The sequence below is a fragment of the Ischnura elegans genome, chromosome X, assembly GCF_921293095.1.
Source record: "Ischnura elegans chromosome X, ioIscEleg1.1, whole genome shotgun sequence".
In the NCBI taxonomy this organism is placed as follows: Eukaryota; Metazoa; Arthropoda; class Insecta; order Odonata; family Coenagrionidae; genus Ischnura; species Ischnura elegans.
The window spans coordinates 13,292,033-13,318,300 of record NC_060259.1 but is presented as its reverse complement, the minus strand read 5'-3'; the positions used below and the strand labels follow the sequence as shown (position 1 = coordinate 13,318,300).

The 26,268-nt window shown below is 39.6% G+C and overlaps 1 protein-coding gene across 2 annotated transcripts in view; it reads right to left on the bottom strand.

Annotated features, from left to right (window-relative positions):
• Positions 1 to 6,483: 6,483 nt before the first annotated feature.
• Positions 6,484 to 26,268, bottom strand: part of LOC124171352 — a 30,323-nt gene continuing 10,538 nt past the window's right edge. For both annotated transcript variants that reach the window (XM_046550512.1, XM_046550513.1), the window contains one exon: positions 6,484 to 8,835. In XM_046550512.1, the coding sequence (XP_046406468.1) occupies positions 8,404 to 8,835 (432 nt within the window). In that variant the 3' untranslated portion in view covers positions 6,484 to 8,403. The remainder of the gene's footprint in view (positions 8,836 to 26,268) is intronic.

The following is a 26,268-nucleotide window of genomic DNA, read 5'->3' as shown; positions in this document are numbered from 1 at the left end:
TGTAACAATTAAGATATTTGTTCCCTGAACGTCTTTTGATTAATTCATATTGCCGAGAAATATAACACCTATATTCCAAAAAAATATTTTCTATTCGTTTTCAAAGGTATTTACCATAGAGGTCATACCTTTTTTAAGCTTACCCCTAGCTTAAACAAGTGGCAACCTAACGGCTGCACTTTTCTGACACCATTTTCCGGTGCTATAAGATATTTTTTCCGAAAGTACCTACTAATCGCACCCGATACTTATCTCGCCCGATTTTTATATATATTTGTCGGGCCCGATTTTTATCGCTTGCATTTATAGCAAGCAATACGAAAACAAAAATAAGAATTTGTTTTGAAGAATTTTGAAAGTCACATAAAATAAGTTCGGTATATATCACGACATTTGTGTTCTTTAATCGTTCCGCTAAAAATAATAAATATTTAATACTGAATGTTGGAAAAAATGAGCTCAATAATATATATTACACCTAACAAATTCTTCAGGAATAATTCCATTTCGATTAGTATCCAGCTACACGTAACAAGTTCAACAAGGAAAATTAACATATGTTTGGAAGACTTAAGTGGAAATTGATGGTTTACCCGTCACCTTACCTGGACCACTCAAACCTTGGAAGGGCTTCGGCCTCGCCGCCTCTCTCCATCCTGCATCCAGTCGACTTCTGATCCAACTCTTTCCATGTCTTCTATGATTTGGTACTTCCAACGAAGTCGTGGCCGTCCCTAAAGTCGCTTTACCAGTACTAATCCTTCTGATAGAGCTTTTATCACGGTGATCTCCTCGATACCTGCCCACCGGAGTCTTCAACTTTTGATTTATGCTAATATGTCTGGGTCTGCATACAGCTCTTGCAGTTCTAACTTGGTTCGGATCATTCACCTCCCGTCATCGTTTAAAGAGCCATAAATACATCTTAAAATTTTATTTTCGTACCTTTTCAGCTTTTTTTCGGTATGGTTTGATATTGGCCATATTTCTGACCATGCGAGACTACAGGTTATATGATGGTTTTGTAGATCAATAGTACGGTCTTTTTTGAGAGTATGTTGCTATTTAAAGCCTTGGTAAATCCCAGTAACATCTGCTAACATTTATCATTCTAGTGTTCATTTCAGTCACCTCTTGTTTTGCTTGTCCAACATTTACTCTCAAAAATTTAAATGCACTTATTCTTTCGAAGGTAAAATCCTCTACTTTTAAATGGTTACTAATAAGCCCATGTGTCACCCTATCCCAAGATATTTTGTTTTCTGTTCAATTACATGAATTCCTACTTTTAAGCTCCTTTTATTAGGGCTTTGGCCCGGCTTTTAAAAATATTTTCATCTTCCCATGCCTCCCTTCCCTATCCCGTCCCAGGAGGCGTCGTCGGGCTCCTATCGCGGCGGCGCCTCCTTCCTTTCTCCTTCCTGTCCTCCCCCTTCTGAGGTGCAGAGGTAAAAAGCCTCGCGCTTATAGGCCCTGCCCCAGGAGTGTATCCTTGACAGCCCGCCCTAGGAGTCTCGCTTCATTTGTGTTCACGAGTGTGAGAACATAGACGGAGTAACTAGAGCAAGGGTCTCTTTCATTTTCCAGTACACGTTCGGTCCAAGGACAATGAAAGGTGGTGAGAGAGCCCGACGCTTCCGGAGGCCGTCCGGTACATTGACCTCATGATTTTTAAGAGCAGTTTCATCCACGCAGGTTTAAGTTCATTAAAAGAAGGGGATTTTGGAAACGGGCCACCCGCCTCGCATGCGATGACTGATCTTGAACGTCACCCTTCGCCACTAAAATAAAATGTTCAAAACAAGAGGAGCATTTCTGGTGTTATAACTAGAGGTACCGAATTTTCGCAAACCACGGTACCGCAATGATGGAACGGACTTTACTCGCTTTCGCGAAACTTCGATTTCGGCGCTTAATCCTATCAGAGTGATTTTTTTGAGTTGGCTTCTCTATAAGGGTGATTTTTTAGTCGCTTTCGTAATAATTACACTCATCCAACATTCGTAATTTAATTGAATATCGCTTTCACTCACTTATTTAACTTTTTCCGCGATTTGTCTTCAATACGACAGGCCGCGAAATGGTACATGGGTGGACGGGAAACGATGCGAACGGCGGCACAAATGAAGGGGGGAAAGCACCGAACGGACATATACGAGACGTCAGCCATAAACGTATATACAGGCACCTCATCGACTGTTATGGTATTTCATGCTGTTATTCAGCCAAACTCCTCACGTAGTCGCACTCAGATGAATCGTATAAGCGATAAAGTAGGCACTAATTCCGTGAATTGGAATGTGGATGATACAGTCGCTCTAAATCTGTCATGTTAGTCATTAATTCTACATTTTTTTATCGTGTCATACATCTTCGACATGTCATCGTTCTCTCTCTTCCTGCCCCTGTGCGCCATACCACCGACGCTAGGGGCGCTGGTGAAGCGGCCTGCCTCCACGCGGACCAGGGAAGGTGTGCGCGCGACGAGTCGCGATGTCCTCATTGGCGAAAAGTGCGGCACAGGAAATGCGGTCATTCCGGTAACCGTGGGTGGCGGGCGGAGGAACGGAGTTCGCCCCTTGCCAACCGCGGGCGACACTTAATTTCTCCTTTTAGCTCTTTTTTAGCATATTTATTTTTTCATTTATTCGGAAATAATTTTGGCAGTATTGAATTTTTCAGCAAGCGTTGAATGCCGCGGAAAAAATATAAAAAGCTAACGAGAATGAAAAAGAAGAGAGAAACTAATATTTTGGAAATACCTGAAGCGCATGAAGTTTCATTGATTTTTTCTACAAATAGTAGTCCAGACCATGGACTCGGTATTTGCTCATTTAAACTAGTGGAGATATTTTACCTCATACCTATCACTGAATTTATTCAAATTACTTTTCCGTGCATTAATGCTGTAAAAATTGTTTATAAACCTTTTTTGCCGTGAGTTAATACACAAATTATATTAAAAGTGTTATTTTTCATCAGAAAATTTTGATTCTGTATGACTAAAAATACTGTAAGTATATGAACAAATCATAAACTAGAGTCGACTGATGTATTTGATGAAATTTCAAGATTTTATTCAACATAAATCTTTGCCTCCAATTATAAGTAAGATGGAAAGAATATTTTACTGCTGATTTCTGTCCATGTAAAGATAAAATGCAGATTAAAGGATTTGAATCTGCAATGACTAGTATCTCCCATTCTCACGGCCCACTTATATACCACTGATCCATTGGACACAAAGACAGAATTGAGTCTCATTCCAAATTTTCGCGATTCAGCACACAGGAAGGAAGTCCTAAACAACCAGTCAGGGAAGATAACAAGAGCATATTAAATAATCAGAGATAGGAGCATTGCTTGCAATGATATCATAACTAATCTCTTTAATTTTTCATGCATCGGAATTAAGTTTTTAAAGTAAGAAAGTATGTCTCAACAGGTAGTAGGTAAGTAAATTTAAGTCCTAGAATTGGATTTTATTCAGGAATGAGTGGCACAACTATTGGAAGATTGAACCTTCTACATAGCCCGCAAATGACACAGTACTTACAATTCTGAACGGCAGCAAAAGTCGTGATGCTAAATTTGTTGCAATATATTGTAAGTCAACTTTACACAGCACCTTGCACAGTGGGCAGAAATCAAAATAAACTGGCAAAAATGCAAATCTATGTACCCTTCCCTCATAGAACAGATGAGCTATGCTATGAGTCACCTTGCTTAAATAACAACACAGTGCATCTGATCCTACGACGTAGAACAAGCACAAATATGACTCCTCTGATTTTTTGACATAATGGTTAAGGTATGAAATCTGGTCACACCATTGCACAAAATGTCTTTGCATCAGGGAAATAGTTCTATTTCCTCTGAGTTTTAATAGCATGCAGCCTATTGATTGCATTATCTCTTGGCTACAAATTTATTAAGGTACTACGGGAATACAGTAAAACTTCGATTTTACGCACTTCGATTTTACATCAAGTCTCGTTTTTACGCAGCGACACTCAAGTCCGGCCGGAAAGCATAGGGAATTGCAATGGTGAAACTTCAATTTTACATCTTTTCTTGATTTTACGCAGTTTTTCGATTTTGCGCAGCATAACCCCATCCCCAAAGAGGCCGCTAATCTTGATTTTACGCAGTTGTCTTTCGACTTGTTTTGAAAATTCCGACTGGAGCAATATGAAGTTAGGTTATTTATTCGTCTCAATGAGTTGCAAAAATGAATACATAAACGGTTGAAATGGCGTCGCGCTGTGTGCGTGAAACTAAAAACATCGCGAATCTAATAATTGCTTCCTCGTGCGCCCTCTCAGCAATATTTCAGGCTCCGAACGAATATTTACGAACTCGAATATCGCTCTTAGTTCAAATTTGCCGTAGAAGGATATCGAAGCCTAAAACATACGGCAATCGACGTGTATGCGTAACTACTTTTGATTAAGACAGATGATCGCCGGAGATATTAGCATTTTCACCTTTCGTTTATTATTCGGCTTATTGATCGACGCTGTTTATAACATATTTATTGTAATTACAGTAGATGGCCGTTAATCCGGAATTATGAGCTACGGAATATCTATCCCTCACGGAAGGTATTGTAGAATTTTGCCGGCGCAATGTTTTCCGTCGCCCCAGCGAAATATAACGGCGAAATGAGTCGTTAAAAATCCTCCCGTACCAAAATTTTGGCTTCCAAGGTAATCCAAAAAAGATAGTCGAACTTCTAGTATGTAGGTAAGTCGATGGTGATTCAACATGATGGTAAAGGCAGCATGCGTTGTTTCATTCCGCGGGCTAACCCCACATCTGCGGGACGAATGGAGGCGAGGGAAAGTTGCTTGCGCGGCGCACTTATCAGAACTGACTCAACTTGTATCTCATTGTCAGTGGGTTTTAGTGAAACATGATCGGAACTTTATAGCTATTATCTTAACTCCGCTAGGTGGCAAGCGTTTATTTTTAACTGAACGGGAGTTAATGCCCTCGGAGAATAACTCACGTCGTCAATCGTCTTGTAATCATTAAAGTCAAATTCAAGACGGGAGTGATATGGCAGTCCCTTTAAACTCAGGAATGGCTTAGCACCATTAAATCGAAATACAAAAAGTGTCCGGTGTTGTTATCAGATATGGGGAAGCAAAATATTACGTGAAGATGAGTCGCACGGCTTGTAAGTCGAAGGTCCCGGCGCTAAATTCGCGGAAGAATGCCGACAGAGAAGCTATACCCGGTAGATTCAATCTACTAATGCTAAAATTTCATTGGAAAATGCTTTTTTAATGCGTAAAAATTATAGAGGGAAAATTGTTCCGGACTATTAATCATTTTTTTATTCGTCACTGGCGGCATGACGGTAGTTGCGCGGTTATTTAAATGGCTCACTTAAAAAATGTGATCCAAACACCGGAAAAATCTAAATTTCAGAATATCCCGGGTCCTGAGTGCTCCATATTATCTATGGTATGATATTTGAAAGGAGGTAACCGACAACTGGGGTCATTAGCGCCATAAAGTAAGGGCTGGGGGATAGGAACCTTATGTTGGCATTAGCCAGGTTGTAATGATAGGCTTCAAATGGACCAGGACTTAACGTCCCATCTGATGGACAGAGTGGTGCACTGGAAGTGCCCTCCACATTACCCTCAAATAGGGATAGGACCATCTCTGATAAGTTTCTGCTACTGCCAGGACTTGAACCCAGGCCCACAGGGTGTAAAGCTTTTGTGATGTATTAGCAAAATTTTGCTCCCTGTTAATGGGGTTAATTTGGATGACTATCCTCATACATCTCATTTCTTCAATCTCCAATCTTTGTTTGTCTGCAGGTTGTCAAACAGATTTCTTGAAAACTGCTTTTAATGAGAATATTTTCGAAAATTAGCTTCTCTGCGAGCATTTAGTATCACCATTCCGAAATTTCTCCTGGGTAACAGAAGTAATCTTAGTGCCAGAAATGCTAGCAATTCAACCATGTTGTTCAACCATGGGAAAAATTGTTCAGGAATGCAACGCTGTTTCTCTTAAGGTAACACGTCGTCTGTGGTATTGCTTGTGAGTAAATCAGATTATTAGGCTTCATTTTCTTGCCCTCAAATGACTAATTGAATCCAAGAAACATATCTGACGTGATTGAAAAATATTTCATGCTCTTTTACCTACAACCTCCCATATGAGATTTTTTCTGGTTCCGGATCTGGCTTAAATCAGAGCTATACAAAAGTGTATGACTAAGCCTTCTAAAAATAACGAGCAAGAGTTATCCTGAAAACTATACTCCTCCTCAATACCAACACTTGATTTTACACACTTTGATTTTACACAGTGCCCATATTTCGGTCCCTCCAACTGCGTAAAATCAAAGTTTTACTGTAGTATTTTAATGGTCCATAAATCTATCTATTTTAAGTAAAGAACAGCATAGTCCCCTGGGGGTTTAGTGGATAAATGCAATAAATAAATAATTACTAGAGGTTATGCAATATAAAAAATTTATTGTATCACAGCTTATGCTTTCAAAAAATATAAATTTGCGGGCAGCCCACATCATATGAACTAAGCCATTGGTGTGAACAGTACCTTAGTCTCTGACTAGAGCTCAACACCAATGAATATTTAAAAGCATATACTGGGATGTTGAGCTTTCATTGAAGACCCAACAAAACCCATCATGAGCATTAGCCACCCTCTCAAATGATTACATTGTACAAAATACTGAAAACTTTCTTTTCCATTTACAATAATGCAGTTGAGCTTTAAAGCTTTAGAATAACTATTAAATTATTTTCTTAAGGAGTTTACTAGTAACTTTGAAATAAAATTGCAAGCAGTAAGAACAACATTTACAAATGGTCCCTACCATTATAAAAACTTTAAAATATATATGTACTTCATACATATTTTTTGAGAACTCAACACAAAACATAAATTTCGTTTAGTGCCAACAGGCAAGTGGAATAATTATAAAAATATTGTTGATGGACTGTGCTTGATTTCCATCATCAATTAGAAAACTTTATTAATTGACTTCAACATACTTCCCTCCACCTAGATAAATTTAAAATTATTACTCAAATTTCTGATCGTATGCTAATGACAAAAAGGCATTACTTTGAGTAAAGAAATTGGTGGAGGGAAGAATATCAGAAACACTCCCATTTCAAGACATTTATAAAGGAAAATTTGAATTTCCTTTGCCTCAAACTAGTAATATATCATAAATCATAGTCAAAATCACAAAAAATCTGAAATCTCAGGATTTTACATCTATCATCACAGCATCAACATGGCCAAAAATTAAGCCAGTCAAACTCCTGCACTTCTTAAGAGATCAATTAAAAAATCACACACCCACCAAAATAATTGCATTAGTAATTTAACTATTAATTGCAACATCCCAAAAGGGTAAAGTTGGCAAACTAAATTATCAAAAGCCAACGTATGGCATAAAGAAACTTTAAAATCTTAAATGAATAAAAATGGTGATGTTCACCTTCCGTATAATACTATGGTAACAGCAAGTCTTCCTTTATATCTATAAACCCCACTGCCCTCTGAACTAGCTTCTGATGAGGAATTAAAATTGTAAATAGCAACAAAAAATTTAAAAATTGACATATAAAAATTCACACAACATTCAAAAAGTGTCAAAGATGAATAAGGCAGTAATGAGGGATAATAGATATCAAGTTTAGCTGACTCAATCAGTGGTGATATCTGTCATGCCAAGGTTAAACCCTCCAATAGGAGAACATGGAATGAGGCTTTAAGAGGTAGAGCCAACTTTTAAATGGCATCACGGGTCCCAGAGGAGAGCATCTCAGTTTTTCATTCAATTCCGGGTGTTCATGTGGCCCACAAGTCTCAACCCCATCTTAGAATATTTTTGCATCCATCTCATGAAGTTAACATCAGTCTTCATGGACAGGTTACTGGGTTATCGTATGTAACAGCGAGCAGAGTGAATAAAATATAGCAAACAGAAAAACAGGTCTTGGAAAAGTTAAAAACAGTGTGTGAGTTACTAAAAAATTTACATTCAACAATTGCTTAAAATTAAACCTGCTCAAACAATATAGTACCAACAATTGACATAAATACAGTAAATTTCCTCCACTCATTCTACCCTATCAAAACCATGCGTTATGCCTTAGTAACATGTTTTTTGCCCAATCTAAAGTAACCAATTGGAGGGTTAACCAGGCAAGAACTGAATCCAGTCCATAAATTCAACTTCACCTAAGCACCACATAAATTTGTTAAAATATACACCACTCAGCTGAAATATAAATTGAAAGACTTTGTAGCAACTTTTAAAATAGTCAAGTACCTTTTCACTTCTCTGAGGAAATACCAGAAAGATAGTCAACTTAGACTAAAATCTGTGCTTACAGACTAATCAGTGACACGAAAAGTTCGCTCAAGGGTATCCACCATGTCATGGACAGCTTCCAGGTAGTTGAGTGGCTTGCCATCAGCCCCAGTCTTCACCTTTAGGAGTTTGCTTTCAGCAGCACCTTGCACAGTTTTGCCATCATCAATGCTCACATTAGGAATGGGCGAGTCCCGAGCACAACCACCTTCTTTGGCCTCACTCTTCACTTCAGCCATTGCGAGCTTCTTCTTTTTCAAATCACTCATCTGTACGGTAGATGCCACTCCAATCTCCTTTCCACAAGAACATTTTGTGGTCTTTGGTTTTCGTGGATCACAGCCTGAGGGCCCAGGATCCTGAGGATTTCTATTCTCGGGCAAATCTGCTTTCTTGGTAGATTTCTTTCCACCTGCAGAGCTAGTTCCCTGCTCATTTTCTCCACTTTCGCCAGCCTGAAATACATAAAAAGGGTTCCTCATCAAGTTGACAGAATTAGGTGATATGTACCTAAGTGAAATGAGTATTACTGAAAATGACCTTTAAGAAATAAAACAATTTGGCTCAAAATGTTTTATCTTCTTCTTACAATACATATAAACTTCCCTTTGTTCTAAAAGAAAAAGAAGTTGAAATTGAAAGATGGCAATTAATTAAAGTGGAATTACACCGTGAAAAGGGTACATATATGGCAACAGAATAATTCAGAGCAAAAGGCTCAGTGTACTTTTATTCTGGTGGGTCACAAAATGAAATTGGAGTTATCACCCTCACAAAATAAATGAAAATGATGAAGAAAACGAAAGTGCAAACCTTGTGATAACATTTATTAAATGTCAAGTGTTCCACCTTTATTAACCATGAATTACCCAGTAAGTGATTGTGTTAAAGCTCTATTTCCAGAGATGTTGAAAAAATTGTTAACATTATAATTGATTGGCAAAATGGATCTTAGAAGAGGAAGAAATTAAATTTGGCACTGCCAACTTCAACCACAAGTGCCCACCATGCTGCCAGCAATGTAGGTCACAATTAGATCACAAAATTCACTAAAATTTACTCAGCAGTAGAAAGAAAAATAAATATTTAACCTTTCATTCCACTTTCAAATTCTTAGAACTCAATTTGCAATCATAATAGGGTTGTTTCCTTCATCAAAAAAAAAACGAAAGGCATTGATTGCGATTCGTTACCCCCCATTAGTGTATTCATATTATACAAATTATTTCGTTTTAGAAATACCAGTTTAGACGAATGGCAATGGTCCGTTTTTATCCTCATTTGAAAAGGGCCAGATTGGCGCCCATGTGATGCCACTCCATGTGACGTCACAGGGACCTAGTTTCTATACGAGAAGATAGGAGTTATACATCGTCTGAGGTTACCAATGCATGCATGAGGCGTAGAGCTCAGGGAAACATGTCTTAATTATCACCTATTGAAACTGGCTAAGGTCGGAAAGTTTTCTTCGTTTGATAAGGTATTAATAATCCTTATATAAGCCTAGCGCTACCAGTCAGCAGGGTACTCAGCTACCCACTAGCAGCCTGCATCGTATCAGCGCTCAGCTTCGCCTCAAGGTCACTTCACAGGGCGGCAGCGGGAGCCAGAAATACGTCGCACGGAGAGATTTCCCGGCATTCATACTTGCACGTCGCGTTTTCGCGCGCTTGAAAATTTTCACTTTTCATTTAATCACGAAAAATAGATATCGTCATTTAAAAATCTAAAAGCGTGAAATACGTACTCCAGGAGTAATAATCTTTCGATTTAGGCAATAAAAATAATAGGAAACCACCCTATTGACTAATTTTGGAACTATAGATGAACCCTGTACACTAGAATATGACTACATGGTGCAGAAAAAGTCACACGAATGCAGTTTCCAATCAATAATACAGCTGTAATCAGATACCTTTTATAACAATTTGAGAGCTACAACATAAAAGATACTTAAGTAAAAAACTAAGCTTTGTATGAAGCAGAGTAACGAATTTGCTAATAGGGTGGTTTCCTATTATTTTTTTATTGCCTAAATCGAAAAATAATTACTCCTGGAGGAAGTATTTCACGCTTTTAGATTTTGAAATATACTATAAGATAAATAGACGATATCTATTTTTCGCGATTATATGAAAAGTGAAAATTTTCAAGCACGCGAAAACGCGACGGCTAAGTATGAATGCTGGGAAAACCCCGCGTGATGTCGTTCTGGTTCCCGCTGCCGCAAGTGAGGTGACTTTGGGGCGAGGCTTTGAGTGCTGATACGATGCAGGATGCTAGCAGGTAGCAGAGTACCCTGCTAGCAGGTAGAGCTTGGCTTGAATAAGGATTATTATTACCCCATCAAACGAAGGATACTTTCCGACCTAAGGCAGTTTTAATAGGTGATAATTAAGACATGTTTCCCTGAGCTCTGTGCCTCATGCATGCATTGGTAATCTCAGACGATGTAAAACTCCTATCCACTCGTTTAGAAACTAGGTCCCTGTGACGTCATGTGGAGTGGCATCGCATGGGCACCAATCTGGACTTTTTCAAATGCAGTTAAAATTGACCATTGCCATTCGTCTAAACTGAGATTTCTAAAACCAAATAATTTGTATATTATGAATACACTACTGGTGGGTAACGAATCGCAATCAATGCCTTTCGTTTTCTTTGATGAAGGAAACTACCCTATTATGGGTTCCCTTGAATTTTGCTATATCACTGCAAAAGCTTTCCCGATGAGAAAAAGTCAACTTTGATTGTTAGGCATGAAAAGTAGCAAGATCACATAGTTATTTCAATGTATTTACAAAGAATCCCTGAAAATCCTAGTTTTTCTGCCCTTTTTTGCTTGAAGTGTACTTTTAAACAAACAGAAATAGCAAATCACATTATCCCCAGCTTGTCATTATTACTTACTATAGCCCCACCCTACATCTTAATCTTACCCTTAAAATAGCCCCACCCCACCAGCATGTTAGGGAAGGGAAGGAGGGAGGATCCACGGGGCTTCTGAGTGTTGTAAAGCAATGCCTCGTATGGCAGGGAGGTGAAGGGAGGGTGGCAGGTGCCTTTGATGCAGCGTTTCGCCATGAAGGAATTGATATATGACAAAACAGTTGAAAATTTTGCTCAACAGACTCTGAAATACCATGTTTACTTTAGAAATTGTTTTAACCGGGTTGAAAACCGATTCACAAACTTTGAGACCATTAATTCCTTAATTGGATCATTTTATTTAATATAACGTCTGGCCGACAACGTCGCCATGCTTTGAATGTGACCATAATATACATTTACCATGACAAAACCCTGTTACAGTCTTCAGCAGGTAATTGTCACTATATGAGGCTCACATCATGGTGAAATGATGTCCTAGTACCTTGAATATACACAGAACATATTTATGAGTATGTAGACCATCATCTAGTAACTGTTCTGGAGGATGCCTTTTGTCACAGAATGAGAAATGATCTAAGGCAAAGTTAGATAAGCACGGATAACCCAAACTTTCACTTAAACGTCTTGCAATATTCATAATTTACCTAAAACAAACAATATATTATTATTTATTCAGTTTTTCTGTTACGTATTATAGAATGCTTCTTTGGAGATGGGATGTACTCGTCTTGCACAAGTTGCTCGGGTTGCAACTGCTGCGGGACGTGTATCCGTGATCATGGAGCTCGGTAGCGCACTGCGAGGCTTGGTAAACAGGAACAAGGTGCTCCCGTGAATGCAGCTAGTGTGCGATCATTTCTGTTTCACGAAGGGGATTCTAAGGGAAATAACAAGCCCTGTGTATCCTTGCATTAATGCAGTAATTCCATGGTTTTGAGTCAGATTTTTTTTTTTTTATAAAGATCGAGGAAAAAACTGAGCGAGAGTGAAAATCATGCCCAGATAATCCGCAACACGGATAAACCGCAGCCGGATAATCGGGAGTCTGCTGTATATCTCTATTATTACGACATTATTTCAGATTGGCTCTCACGTGCTGTTTCAAACGTCAATATGTAAATATTCAAATGACTTTACCTTTGTAATTCTGCTTTATGTGACATGATTTGAAGCAATCCAAGCATAAGCCCACTGCACATTTTTCACACAAGTACATGCTGTCTCTTCATTTTCCATACTAGGCACAAACTGCACACCTCCTTTGAGGCTTTGATTTCTTCGTATCAGTAGGAATTGTCTTTGGGAAATGTATTTCTGTGAGTCTTGGTACTAAATTGTCAAAGGAGTGACGGCCATATCCAAACAGTTCATATGGAGTTGGATGTTTCAAAAATATAACCTCGATCAGCTGCATGCGAAATGATAAGCCAACTTTATATTAGTGTTTTCCCTTCGAATGAAATATGAATTTAGCACTGCAGAATTCAATAGTCTCCTAAATAACTTCATACACCACTTGTTATGGCCTTTTCTTTCCATTAGATACGAATGCAATTACAGGTCCCTGAAATTCACCTACTGCGTACTGGGTACGCATGACGGTGGAATACGAAATTTAAAGGGTGCGTACTGGGAACACATGATGGCATTGAGGGGTTAAGCAATCCCAGAAAAGAAGATTCTGAGATTTTTCATCAAGTTATGGGTGCATGTATGCACTTGCACAATCGATTTTACAACAAACAGTTCAACCAATCAAGGAACGACAAATATCCTTTGGCAGAGGTAACGGATAATGTTAGTAAAAAAAATGTGAGGATTGACGTTAAGCATATAATTATGGACAATTCTCAAACCACTGGAATGTGGGTTTGGCATAGGTCACAATGGAGAAGCTCATCTACACTTATTAAATCTCTCATGCCTCATTTCCTTAATCTTCTCACTCAATCCTTGTGCAATAGCATCCCCTAACCTGGAGGGCACTATTTACTCCTTGTACAATACAGGTACTCCCTTCCTTTGGAGCCCCACAACTTTTCTTTCACTGCCCCCATTAACTGCTATGTAGATCTTTAATTTGGAATCTAACATCGTCTTCCCAACTATGGCACAAATTCCCGTGTGCAGTCACATGGCCTCAGGCTCAATATATCTTTAGCTAGCGTTTAGCCTTTCCCTGTATCAATTACAGACATATTATTTTCACATTCAACAGATTTTGCATCATGCCCACTTAAGGAAGAAGCCATGACATTGGTATTTGACTCTTCAGTGTCCTATGTGCAGTTCCGCATCTTAAATGGTTCCAGCAAATGCTTTTCTCCTGCGTGTAATTCCAACTCAGCCCTTTTAATTGAAAAGTTAAATACAAAAATTGTAACCCTGGTTTTCCTTTATCATTATCAATACAGCAGACTCCCAATTATCCAACTGCGGTTTATCCGGATTGCGGATTATCCATGCATGATTTTCACTCTCGCACAATATTTTCCGCGATCTACATTTTTTTTAAAATCAGACGCAAAATCATCGGAATTACTGCATTAATGCTAGGATACACTGGACATTGATCAGCGATACACGTCCCCCAGGAGTAGCAAAATGGGCAACTTGTGCATGACACGACTGTGCATGGCGTGGTTCCCGACAGTGTAGTTTCCGACGTCAAGCAGTGGTTTTGAAGCATTCGAGCAAACCACTTTTCTGTATCCGTGATCACACAGCCACGAATGTATGGTTTTCGGAACCAGGCCTTACATGGAGTAATAATATTAGTACAACCATGTTATCGCCACTAAAAAGATGGCAAACTGGCGAAGAAAGATCTCATTGAGTCAAGAAGCATTCTAAAATACGTAACAGAATAACTGAATATACAATAATACATTGTTTGTTTTAGGTAAATTATGAACATTGCAAAACGTTTAAGTGAAAGTTTGGGTTATCCGTGTTTTCCGATTATTCGTGCCGTCTTCTCTCGCCATCATTAGCCATTAGGATATTCGGGAGTGTGCTGTATTCGGAAATAACAGTCAGAGAAATGGGCAAAGTGATGAATTTTCAAGTAATTGGCTATGACATTTGCAGCCCCAAATCACTTAAATACATCAAGTAATTGTATTTGAAAAATTCATGGAATGCTAGAGATCTCACAGCTTATTTGAAACAAAATTTAAATATTTGAAAACTGAAAATTTATTAATTTGTTCATAGAACAAGATACATAAAACAATAAATATTTGTTCAAATTTTTAGAAAAATTATCATATAATAGTGCATTATATTATGCAAGTTTTGAAAAAAATTTCAACGACATTGATTGTATATTATGAAAGTTATAAATTATTGAATGATAGGATGCCAGAAAGGAGAAGTCATTTAAATCTCATTCGGCCGCTGGGATGGGATTTAATTAAATGCCCGCCATGCTTGAGGGGTTAAGGCAACCAGATTGCCTCACGGTCTTTATAGTACTATTGCAAGTTACCAGTAAGAAGTCAACCAGATTCTCTTTGGGGTGTTTAAAGCAAGGCAAGGAGCAAAGTGTGACCATTGCTTTGGGTTCATCACTTTCCACTGCACCTTGGAGGCATGCAGTATTCCTCAGCAATAATGTGCCCGAGACCTGATATTTATAGACAAGTGGTTTTGCATTAATTTATTTTTTAACTTTGCTTGTAAAGCTGGTGATAAAAAACTCTCATGGGAGAGACTCCTAAAAAACAACCATCATTCCAATCTTTCCAAAAACTACAGAGGGAGGTGCCTGACATGCCCCCTCCCTTTTATCAGCTACTGAGCAAGGCCTCGTGTTAATAATATTGTACTTGGAAGATAAGACTCACAGAAAGAATTTGCTTTTGGAAATATCTGAATTTCATTGACCAAAATGTCAATTCTTAGGTTTACCGGCACGAGGAAAATGAAAGTAAAACTTTATTCATGAAAATTCAACCATAGACCCACTAAGGTCACAATCAAGGCCATAAGGGTGGCAAAATGAATAGCATACCAACAAAGGTGTCAATCCATGGGCTTTAAGGGGTGCCCACATCAATGGTATCGTTCTATTAGCCATATTATCCACTAATTGACCTCCAAGGAGAATACGGAGGTCAAAGGTATTAGAGGTAAACATTGGGCCATTATGACACCAACGTGTCAAACCATAGATTTTAAAGGTGCCGAAGTCTGTTTTTGCAGTTCATAGATCCGTATTATTGATTTTTTGACCTCCGAGGGTCATAATGGGGGTCAAAGGTCATAGAGTTAAATGTCACCATGACAACCAACGCGTGGAACCATAGGTTTTAAAGGGTGAACAAGTCGGTTTTGCAGTTCATAGATCCATATTGTTGATTTTTTGACCTCTGAGGGTCATAATGGGGGTCAGGGGGTCATAGAGGTATGTTTTGAAATATCAGGGAAACTAATGTCCCCAACCAAAGGTTTTGAAGGGTAACCAAGTGAGTGGCGTAGTACACATCTCCACTGCCTTCTCCGACAAGCCTCCCTTGCCCTCTTTGCTTCATGATTTGGTTGATCATTTATTTCCCTAAACATCCTTTTGCCCGGCTCTCTCTCCCTATGGGAGGGAATGGGAAGCCTGTCGGAAAAGACAGTGCAAGGAAATGGAAAATTTTCAGAAGGAAGGAGAGGGAGGCAGTGGCATATCCCTTCGGAGGTCAAATATTGACGAAATGGATTATATCTTAAATTCTCTGCCTTGGGCAACCTTAAGCATCTTTCAGTTGGCGGGTTGATTGCCTCAGGGTTCCCACTCAATCTTAATTATAAAATTCACGGTTTTTTCCAGGTTTTCACGGTCTAAATGTCTTCAAATTCACGGTTTGTAGATAAACCATTTTTAGGCAGAAATATTTATCACGTAACAGTCATCGGCCGCACGTTAACTACAAATGTAACAAACGCAACAGACACCGTGAATGCAAACGCAGCAATGAAAGTGCTATCGATATAGAGATCCGCCTCAATCCAAAAAATTTCAATCGAGACACCGGCTTTCATCTCAGCAATACATGGAGACCTGTAATCAGCTGTATGAAAAACATAAGGGTTGAACGTGATGAATTTCAAAAGACCTACAGCCAATCGGACGACACCTTAGCCGCATTGTTGTCTTCGGTAAACTTTCGATCCAGTTCAGTGTGAAATTGGACTTATATTTAGTAACACAGCCTTGAGGATGGGAGACAAGTCGTCTCCCGAAACGTTGGCTTGTATAAAAGTATTAACCTGGCTGCAAACCCGAGAAATATTCGTCAAAAGTGCTATCCCTCCTGACGTCACATATCGTTTGCAAAATTCAGCTCCGGCTAAAGGCTGTGAGTGGGAAAATGGAGGGATCAGGGTGCCAGGGAAGTTAACAAGTGTCTGAATTTTCGCAAGTGTTAATGAACACTTTGGTTTCCAGTCTTCCGGATTTGGTACTGGCTTAAGGCCAATGCGTCATCATGACACACGGACCAATACTTGCACTTCAAAGATAAATGTCCCGATTTATCCGTGGCCCTGTCTGCGCGTGACTGTCCTTGAATTATGATCCAAATGTCCATTTTCCTTTCAATCCGTCAATCGTACTTCTACGATCGTAAAATCAAGATTGAGACATTTTTTAAGGCTTTAGGACGAGATTCACGGCTATTTCCAGGTTTTTTCACGGTGTACAAAATTCACGGCTTATTCACGGTTTTAAGGTTTTCAAGGTTGAATGGGAACCCTGTTGCCTACAAATTTCTGCGAACACTTCTGTAAACTTTGACCATCTTATGACTCAGGAGGTTAACAATTTAACGAAATGGATTTGTGTACTACGCCACTTATTTGGTCACCCTTTAAAACCTTAGGTGGAGACGATAGTTTCTTATTTTAGTTAACATATTGTTAGGACCCTTTCCGTTGGGCTACAACCTTGTCACGTTGGAAAGGCTGGCGCATTCCTATGACCCCTAGAGCTGCGCTGGCGGGATTAATTCGCAATTTTCCCGGTAGGGCCACCCATGCCAGATAGGTCGAAGGGTAGGAGCAAGACGAAAGGTAGTCCACGTGATGGTGTCACGTAAAAAACACTGTTGGAATGGAAGTGAGGAACCCTACCAACTATCTCTTCCCTGAAAACATGGAGTTTGATCAAACTAGCCTCGGATGGAATTGCGGGACCCATCCCGTAAGGGCGAGTGTCATAGGTGGCAACGAGGTTGGCAAGGTCCTCGCGGTCCTAATCATGCAAAATCCTTGAAGACACATATCATCATCATCTTTTTCAGCATCAGCGGCAGCAGCCAAGGAGGAGGACAAGAAGACCAAGAGGATGGAGAGGAAAAAGGCATCGATGAGAAAGTTACGTTGACAATAGAAGGATAAAGAAACCATGGATAACGGAGAACATGATAAGGGAAATGGAGGAGAGGAGGAAGTGGAAGAACGTGGACACAGAACAGGGCAAAAGAATGTATAGATTAATTAATAATCGATTACAGCGTGAAACAAAGAGAGCAAGGGAGGCTTGGTGGAAAAGACAGTGTGAGGAAATGGAAAAGTTTCAGAAGGGAGGAGAGGTAGGCACGTTATGTGCCAAAGTTAAGTCGCTATCGTGCTACAAAAGAGGGCACACCATTCCTAAAATTAAGGCTAAAGATGGAAGGATGCTAACCGAGCTAGAAGAGGTACAGAGTAGATGGAAGGAATAAGTGGAGGATCTCTATGAAGGGAGGAACAGACCAGAGAGATTGACTTTAGAGGAAGAAGGTGAAGTGGAGGAGGATAGTCTTGGGCCGGGTTTATTAGATTCGGAAATAGAGAAAGCACTTTGTGATATGAAGGCCAGGAAAGCAGTAGGCGTGGACAATATCCCATGTAATCTGCTGAAGAGTCTAGGGAGGGATAGTAAGAAAAGGTTTTTCAAACTTGTTCGCAGCATCTATGAGGAGGGGTGTTGGCCAGAAGATTTCGTGAAGACGGTTCTAATTCAGCTACCGAAAAAGAAGAAAGCTGTTGAATGCGGGGACTATAGGACTACTAGCCTAATATCTCACGTGGCGAAAGTAGTACTGAGAATATTGAACAGACGAATGGAGGCGAGGGCAAACGAGTACACCCATGTCTCGTATAGCGCAAGGGATGCGTTCCTTGGGGTCTTTGCGCTATACGAATTTGCGTTATACGAGAGCATTTTAACATAGGGAAGATAGGGATGCGTTCCTGGTAGCATAGGTCTTTGGTATTGAATTTCCTCTAAAACATCTATATTCCCATATAAAGCCTTAGTAAACATTATTTCTATAAATATTTATAGTTTAAAACATCTCTAAAGATAGTATTCACGCATTCAAATACTTTTATTCACGTTAAAAAAAATTCTTAAGTGCTTTCGAAATTCCATCCTGTCGTGCGGGTGGGCTAACATCTGCTATCTCAGGGGATCGTAATGCGTTGCCGGAAGTTGACGATTTTTCAAACTAGTCTAAAAACAACTGTTGTGTCACCCAGGCCCTTTTGTAGCTCATCGAAATGACAGGAAAATGCTACTTTAAATGCCATTTCATAGCTAGCGGAGTTTACGAATGATAAATCATTTTAATTTGAAGTCCTCCGAGTCATTAGCAGCTACGTGAAACAGTCTTTAAATGCCTTGAAACCTGACCCCGGTTTTCCTTCCCTGAAAATGAATGAACGAGAATGCATTCTTTTCCAAAAGAATATCGTTTCGTCAACACTAGATCTAGTTGAGGGGGAAAGGAGCCACTTTCAATAACAGCTTGGAGTTCATCAGAAAATGTTGTGGTGGCTGCGCTATCAACAATTGCAGATTCACCTGATATCGCCGCACTGAAAATACCTGCTTGCCGTTTAAATTCTGGAACCAACCGCTTTCACTAAATGTCTCGGAGCGATTACCACTCTCGTCTTTTTGTACTGATTCACCATGAACTTTCCGTATGTGTAGACCGCTTGGTTGAAGTTGGTGCGGCTGAGGTCACTGATATTTTAGCTTCGTCTTTATTCAGAATAAGGCATCGTGAGTTTAAACTTCCACGCAATATCGCTATGACGCTCTCCATTTTCAAAGCAATTGACCTCTCTCAAGTCCTCTTCTAGGTTTATGGTTTTTTTTGTTAAATTCTTGATTTTTCTACACGCATTCCTATTTTTTGCCATATTCTCTTGGTTTTTACTCTGTATGGCTCTATCTAAATCACCTTCTTCTGCTGAACTGTATTCCTGAGACGCAGAAGGCCTATGACTGCGGGGAGGGAACGAAGCCATTGTGTTTGAGACTCTATAGCGGACCCTTTTATGTGTTGATGCTATTCATGCGCAACTCGGCCACCGCTCCATTTCTCCCCCGTGAATACCGATGACCTTGAAGGCTTTAGCGTAGACCCTCTACCTGGAAGTCAATCGCCCGGTAACCTACGACGGCAAAAATACGTCTCAAACCATATTGCTGAAAAAAAAACTCATTTCCACTAGCCCCAAGCTTAATTAACGATCTAAATTATTTACTATCATTCTGTTAAGGAGACTAGATAAATCTTCAGTAGGCCGGCTATCTGGACCCAATGACGAGTAATACTTTTGGCAATTGCACAGCAATGAATTTCGATTATTATATAAACAAAAAAGAAGATTTGAGGCAAGAAATAATATTAATATGCGTAAATTGATAGAAATTACGTGTGTACTTAGCGCAAGTTCACGTTTTATCACGAGAGCGTTTAAAATTTTTGACTAGGCTACACTGCGTTGCAATGTTTCCCCGAGGAACGAATTTGCGCTATATCGAAATTGCGCTAATCGAAATTGCGCTATACGAGACATGGGTGTATTTGGGCGAAGATCAGTTTGGTTCCAGAAAAGGGAAGTCAACTCGTGATGCAATAGCAATAATGAGGTCCCTCGTGGAGAGGAACCTAGAATATAACCAGGACGTGAATGCCTGCTTCATGGATTTTGAAAAAGCATTTGATATAATGAACTGGGTAAAGTTAATGGATATGCTCAAGAAAATAGGTGTAGATTGGAGGGATAGGCGATTGATTCGTAATCTGTATATGGCACAGACTGCCCAAGTGAGGGTAGCGGACGGAGAATCTGGGTGGGCAAGAATGGGCCTCGGAGTGAGGCAAGGCTGTCCTCAATCGCCGCTGCTCTTTAACGTGTACGCTGGGGAGATGGTAAGGGAAGCGTGGGATGAGTTAGAAGCTGGAGTAAAGGTGGGAGGAGTGACGTTCAAATCAGTGAGATTCGCGGACGATCAGGCATTGATTAGCCAGTCAGCGAGGGGGCTTCAGGCTCTGGTGGATGCATTACACGAGCGTTGCGAGGAATATGGGATGAGGATTAATCACAAGAAGACCAAGGTTATGCGGTTTTGTAAAGCATCACGAGCGAGGAATGTGAGACTTAAGATAAAGGTGGGTGGTGAAAAACTTGAGCAGGTTGAGCAGTTCAACTATTTAGGCAGTAAGTTAGAGGAAAACGGATGCAGTAGTAAGGATATTAGGAAGAGAATTGCATTAGCAAAGGAGGCGTTCATGAACAGAAAGGAGTTTCTGAGAGGTTCGCTATGTAAGAATTTAAAGAAAAGGTTAGTGAAGAGTCTGATCTGGAGTGTAGCGCTTTACAGTGCAGAAACGTGGACACTTAGGAAGGAGGACGAGAGAAGACTCGAGGCATTTGAGATGTGGGTGTGGCGAGGAATGGAGAAGGTGAAGTGGATGGAGAGGAGGAGGAGCGAGGAAGTGCTGGACATGGTGGGTGAGCAGAGGCAGCTTTTAGATGAGATACGGAGGAGACAGAAGTTATGGATGGATGGAGTATTTAGTGAGGAGGGGATGTTGAAGAAAGTGTTAGAGTGTAGAATGTTGGGCAAACAAGGGAGAGGAAGGAATAGAATAAGATTTTTAGTTAGAATGAAAGGTAGTAGGTCTTATTGTGCACTGAAGAGGGAAGTGCATGATGTAAGGGGAGGCTCCCGGAATTCTTTTTAAGCACTCCATGGAAACCTACCGTAATCAGTAGAATACTTTAATAATAATAGTTGTTAGGACTTGTTAGGAAAAACATTGTAACCCCTAACTTGAGCGTGACCAATGGAGGTCAAATGAATGAAATGCGACATTAAGGGGCATTGCCATTTGCTTGGAAATCTTTAAAATTAATGGGTTTACAACGTAGTCATCATGACATTCCTCTGTGGCTTTTGACCTCCTTACAACCTTCTATTAAGAGAGAAGGCAGTGGAAGAATGTGGACACAGAGCCGCGCAAGAGGATGTTTAGGGAAATAAATAACCAACTACAGCGCGAAACTAAGAGGGAAAGGGAGGCTTGTCAGAAAAGACATCGGACATGTGTAATATGCCACTCACTTGGTCTACCTTCAAAAACTTTGGTTGGGGACATTAGTTTCTCTGATATTTCAAAACATACGTCTATGACCTTTGACCAACATTATGACCCTCAGAGGTCAAAAACTCAACAATACGGATCTATAAACTGCAAAACCGACTTTGGAACCCATTAAAGGCTATGGTTCCACACGTTGGTTGTCATGTTGACCCGATGTTTATCTCTATGACCTTTGGCCCCGATTATGACCTTCGGAGGTCAAAAATCAACAATACGGGATCCACAAACTGCAAAACCGACTTGGGCCCCCTTTAAAACCTTGGACCCGGATGAACAAAAGTGAGCAAATGCTCATTGGATTTGGAGCATTTGCTTCAGTTTGAATGAATAAAAATGGGGAGCATAAGGATTTGCTCAGCTCTGTCGGTGGCGCGTGAGCTAATGCTCACTTTAATTGCAGAGCATAAGCAAATACTCAATTTTCAAGTATTTAGTATGAATAAAGTGTAGAAATTGCATCAGAAGGTGAGCAAATGCTAAGAAATGAATGCATCTCCTCCGCACTGGATGCATCAAGGAAGTTTTTCATGATTAATGGGATTATTTGTTGCTATATAATGGCATCAAATCTGTTTTTATCTATCAGACAGTGATTTTTAAGCGTGAAAAGCTATGATTTTGGTGGAAATCTATGAAAATGCAATAGGTTCTCTTTTGTCCGAGAAACACATTCAAACTTTCTGAAATGTTAATAATGCCCAGATTTTCACTAACAGAGAGATAGGAAACAAGTTGACAAACACCATACAACCTTTTTAAGGACTATGTTAAAATACAGGGTTATCGTAAAATAATGATGTAGTTCCAGTAATTTACTGGAAGATAGTAGGGACATGGTGGCAGAGATTTTTCAGAGGCTGCCCAATCCCCGCCTGAGTGCCTTGAGGAGGGCAATTCAAGTGCAGCATTCTGTCCATCAGATGGGATGTTAAGCCTACGTCCCCATGGTGCCTCATGCTAGTAGTAGGTCAATGTCGACGCCAGGTTTCTCTCTTACCAAGTGACAATGGGTGCACATATTGAAATTTATTAATTATGTACAAAAATGATTGAGGTGGCAAAGTCGAAAATTAAAAAATGTAAACTGTAAGTACAGTAGAATCCTGATTTAAGGTTTTTCAGGGGGGACAAAATTTAAAACACTAAATGCGGAAAAACACTAAATGAGGACCTGCCATTTTTTTCAGGTTTTAGGGTCTGTAATGATTTGAATGGCTTTTTATGAATAAAAAATATTATTTTAAGTAACTAAAAGGTGCTGAATGCAGCAAAAAATTCTTTAATGAAATGTTCTCTGTCCTATCAAGGTTGGATAATACTTTTCAGGAATCAGCTAAAAAAATGGGTAGTAAAAATAAGTAATGAGAGGATGACAATTGTTTTAATGAAATATTTTAAGAAAATTCTAATAAACATCAACTTGGCATTCCCACACAGATTACTATTATGGACATTAGTGATTCCATTTTTATGCATATTTCATTGGTCTCGATGAAATTTAGAATTTTTTCTGTAAAAGTGACATGTAGGTGACTAAAGCATTTCTAATATAATAAGAAAAGGTGTAAGTAGGTACTCGAAAAATCATGAGGAATGAGTGAAATAAAGGGACAGCAGAAGATCGCTAATCCCGAATTCTCAACTACCGAATATCTAGTAAAAGGGAGGTTTTCTGGAATTTTGCCAACTTAACGTTTTCTGTTGCCTCGGCGAAACAAGGGATTTATGAGCCTTTAAAAAGCCTACTATGCGCACATTTTGGATTTCGAGGTCATCCAAAAAAGTAGAATCTTATTTTAGTATGCGTACAAGTCGATGGTGATTCAACTCGATGATAACACCAGATTCGTTGTCATATATCCGCGGCCTTATGCAGGTCGAATGGAGCCGGGAGAAGTTGCTTACGCGGCGCGCTGATCACCTTGACTCCGACTCGCCTTGTTTCTCGGCAGCTTTTAATAAAATTTGGTTGGACCTTGAATAACGATCAGCTAAACTCTGTTAAGTGAAAAGGTTTAATCTTCAACAGAACTGGATTTCATCCGAAAAATTGTCAGTGCCTCAGGAGTTTGGCAATTTCGTCAGGGTTATGATGTCGAAGTCAACCACCAAGGGATACCTGCCGGATTTTCGTATTTTCCCGCGCTCATCTATTCTACCGGGAGTATGCGGTGATTTTTTTCCAGTATGAGCGATTTATTTAGAGTCATGGACCGTGATAGTTCGTCAAAACTCCGATTGTCATTCTCTTTTGACATTAATTAGCACCAGATAAATATTTTTGAATCGACAGCGATATCAACCAGCCACGTGTCGATAAATTGGCTCCGGGATATCTAAATTACGATGTAAAATAGTGTTGTTCCGTAGGGAAAGAATGCTCTCACTCACGGTCATGACAGGGGAAACACTTCCTCCGTTCTTTCGCTTTTCCTCCGTGGAAACTGACCTTGGAATGGATTATAGAAAGAATCTTCTAGTGAACTGCGCAATTGATATTGGGCCTCCTCTTTTGAAAAGAGAAAGTAGCCGACTGAAAAAATATTGGGCTAACAATCGACTGCCCGTAGGGAGTAGAGTTGAAAGGGGCATAAGCCATCAATTGAAAACATTACGAGAAAACCATTATTGTAGCGGCCCTCGGAGGATAACTCGTGTCATCAGTCGTCACGTATCATCGAAGTCAAGTTCAAGAAGTGAAGGATAAGGTAGTTCGAGGATATTAAGGGATGACTTTGCTCCATTAGATCGGATCTGATACAAAAAGTGCCTGGTGTTTGGATCAGAAGGGGAGCGAAACGTTACGAGAAGACAAATCACCCAACTTGCGAGTTGAAGGTCGCAGCGCTGCGCTCGCGGAAGAAAGCAGTTGAAGAAGCGTTCCCCGGTAGATTCTATCGACTCTTGGTAAATTTTCATGAGACTGTTCTTGTTGATGAGCATAAATTCGAAGATTTGGATGAACCGTCATGAAAAAACGTTAAATCGGGCAAAAAAATCTTGAGCGGGACAAATTTTTACGACCATAAATGCGGAAAAATGCAAAATGCGGAAACACTAAATACGGATAATTTTTACATTGTCCTAATAGGGAATGAATCGGGACCCAAAAAAATAAACGCTAAATGCGCAAAAAACGTTAAATGCGAAGACGTTAAATCCGGATCCGACTGTAATTCTGTTTTCATTGCAACGTACTTTTATAATAACCCTGCATTACGGAGGATATTATTATTGAGCCCATATGTCTGTCCTCTGCCCATCCTTCCCCAATAATTCCCAGAAAATTGACTGGAACAAGATCTGTAAATAAACTAATTACGGGAGATAGATACTAGGGTATTAGCGTCACAAACATTAGCAACGTCAGGACTAAAATTAATATGAATGGGTATGTAAAAAGCTTTACGTAAGTTCATAGTCGGATGGTAATTTCGATAGAAAATTTCTCTCAGCATAGTAAATGCCAATCACCTGGTTAGTGATAGATGGATGAATGATGGAGCTTTGCTACATACAGCGCGAGCCAAAATTCCATTAGTCAACGGTCATTTCTTTCAGCAGTTGGTCCTCAAAATAATTTTTCTGGAATTTCTTAGTTTGAAAAATTGCAAACAAAATCCATAATGGTCTTTCTGTTCCCCAAAATTTAGTATTTGTCGACATTTTATTTACTTTGTATTTTTGAGATCTAGTCAAACGTAGTTTCCTACCGCATGGACATAATTTATGTAACTAGTGCACACGCCTTCCGATTTTGATTTACTAGTACATATTCCATTACAAAGGCCTCGCTTTAAAAACTCTTCAGTGAATATTTTAGAAAAACCATGGAAGTGGAATTGGTGGATATTAAAATTATCCTCCACAACACATTGAAATAATCAATAAAAGGTGAAATAATTTACGTTTTCATATAATCGAACCGGCAATTTCGTCCAATTAAGCAGCATCTATATAACACTTCAGTAGCCTAGGCTTCATCTCCTCCAATACAACCTTCATTTTTTTAGACCAGGCTTTGGGTAATCCACGGCCCTTACATATCCCTTGACGCCATTTTTAAGTGGCCCGCAAAATGATTAAAATCAATTAATTTTACTTTAAAAATAGTGCCCAGTAAGAGTATGGATTCCTTAAATTAAGTACACCAATATTTTACTAATAAAAGTGACCTGAGAAGGCTATTAATTGCACCCAGTATTGCCATACCAACTTAGGCCAGCAGCCTGTGCGTTGAGTGTGTGTGTGAGTTTTTTTCAGACCCCTACTTTCTATGAAAAGGTGGAAAACCTGCTGGACAATGTCACAGGGCCGCCATAATTTTGTACACAGCGTAAAAATCACTATGCTGACTACAATTAATTTCTACGAACGTAATAAATATAGATTAAAATAACCTTCGACCATCTACCTTCACACACACACCATCTACCTTCACACGCCGTGTGCAAAATGTTGAGCAAAAGGTATTTAAACAGAAGCATTTGCTCTCGAGTACAAGGTAGAGCTAATTCATACCAAATGAAGCAAATGCTTATGCTCTTACCTTTTGCTCAA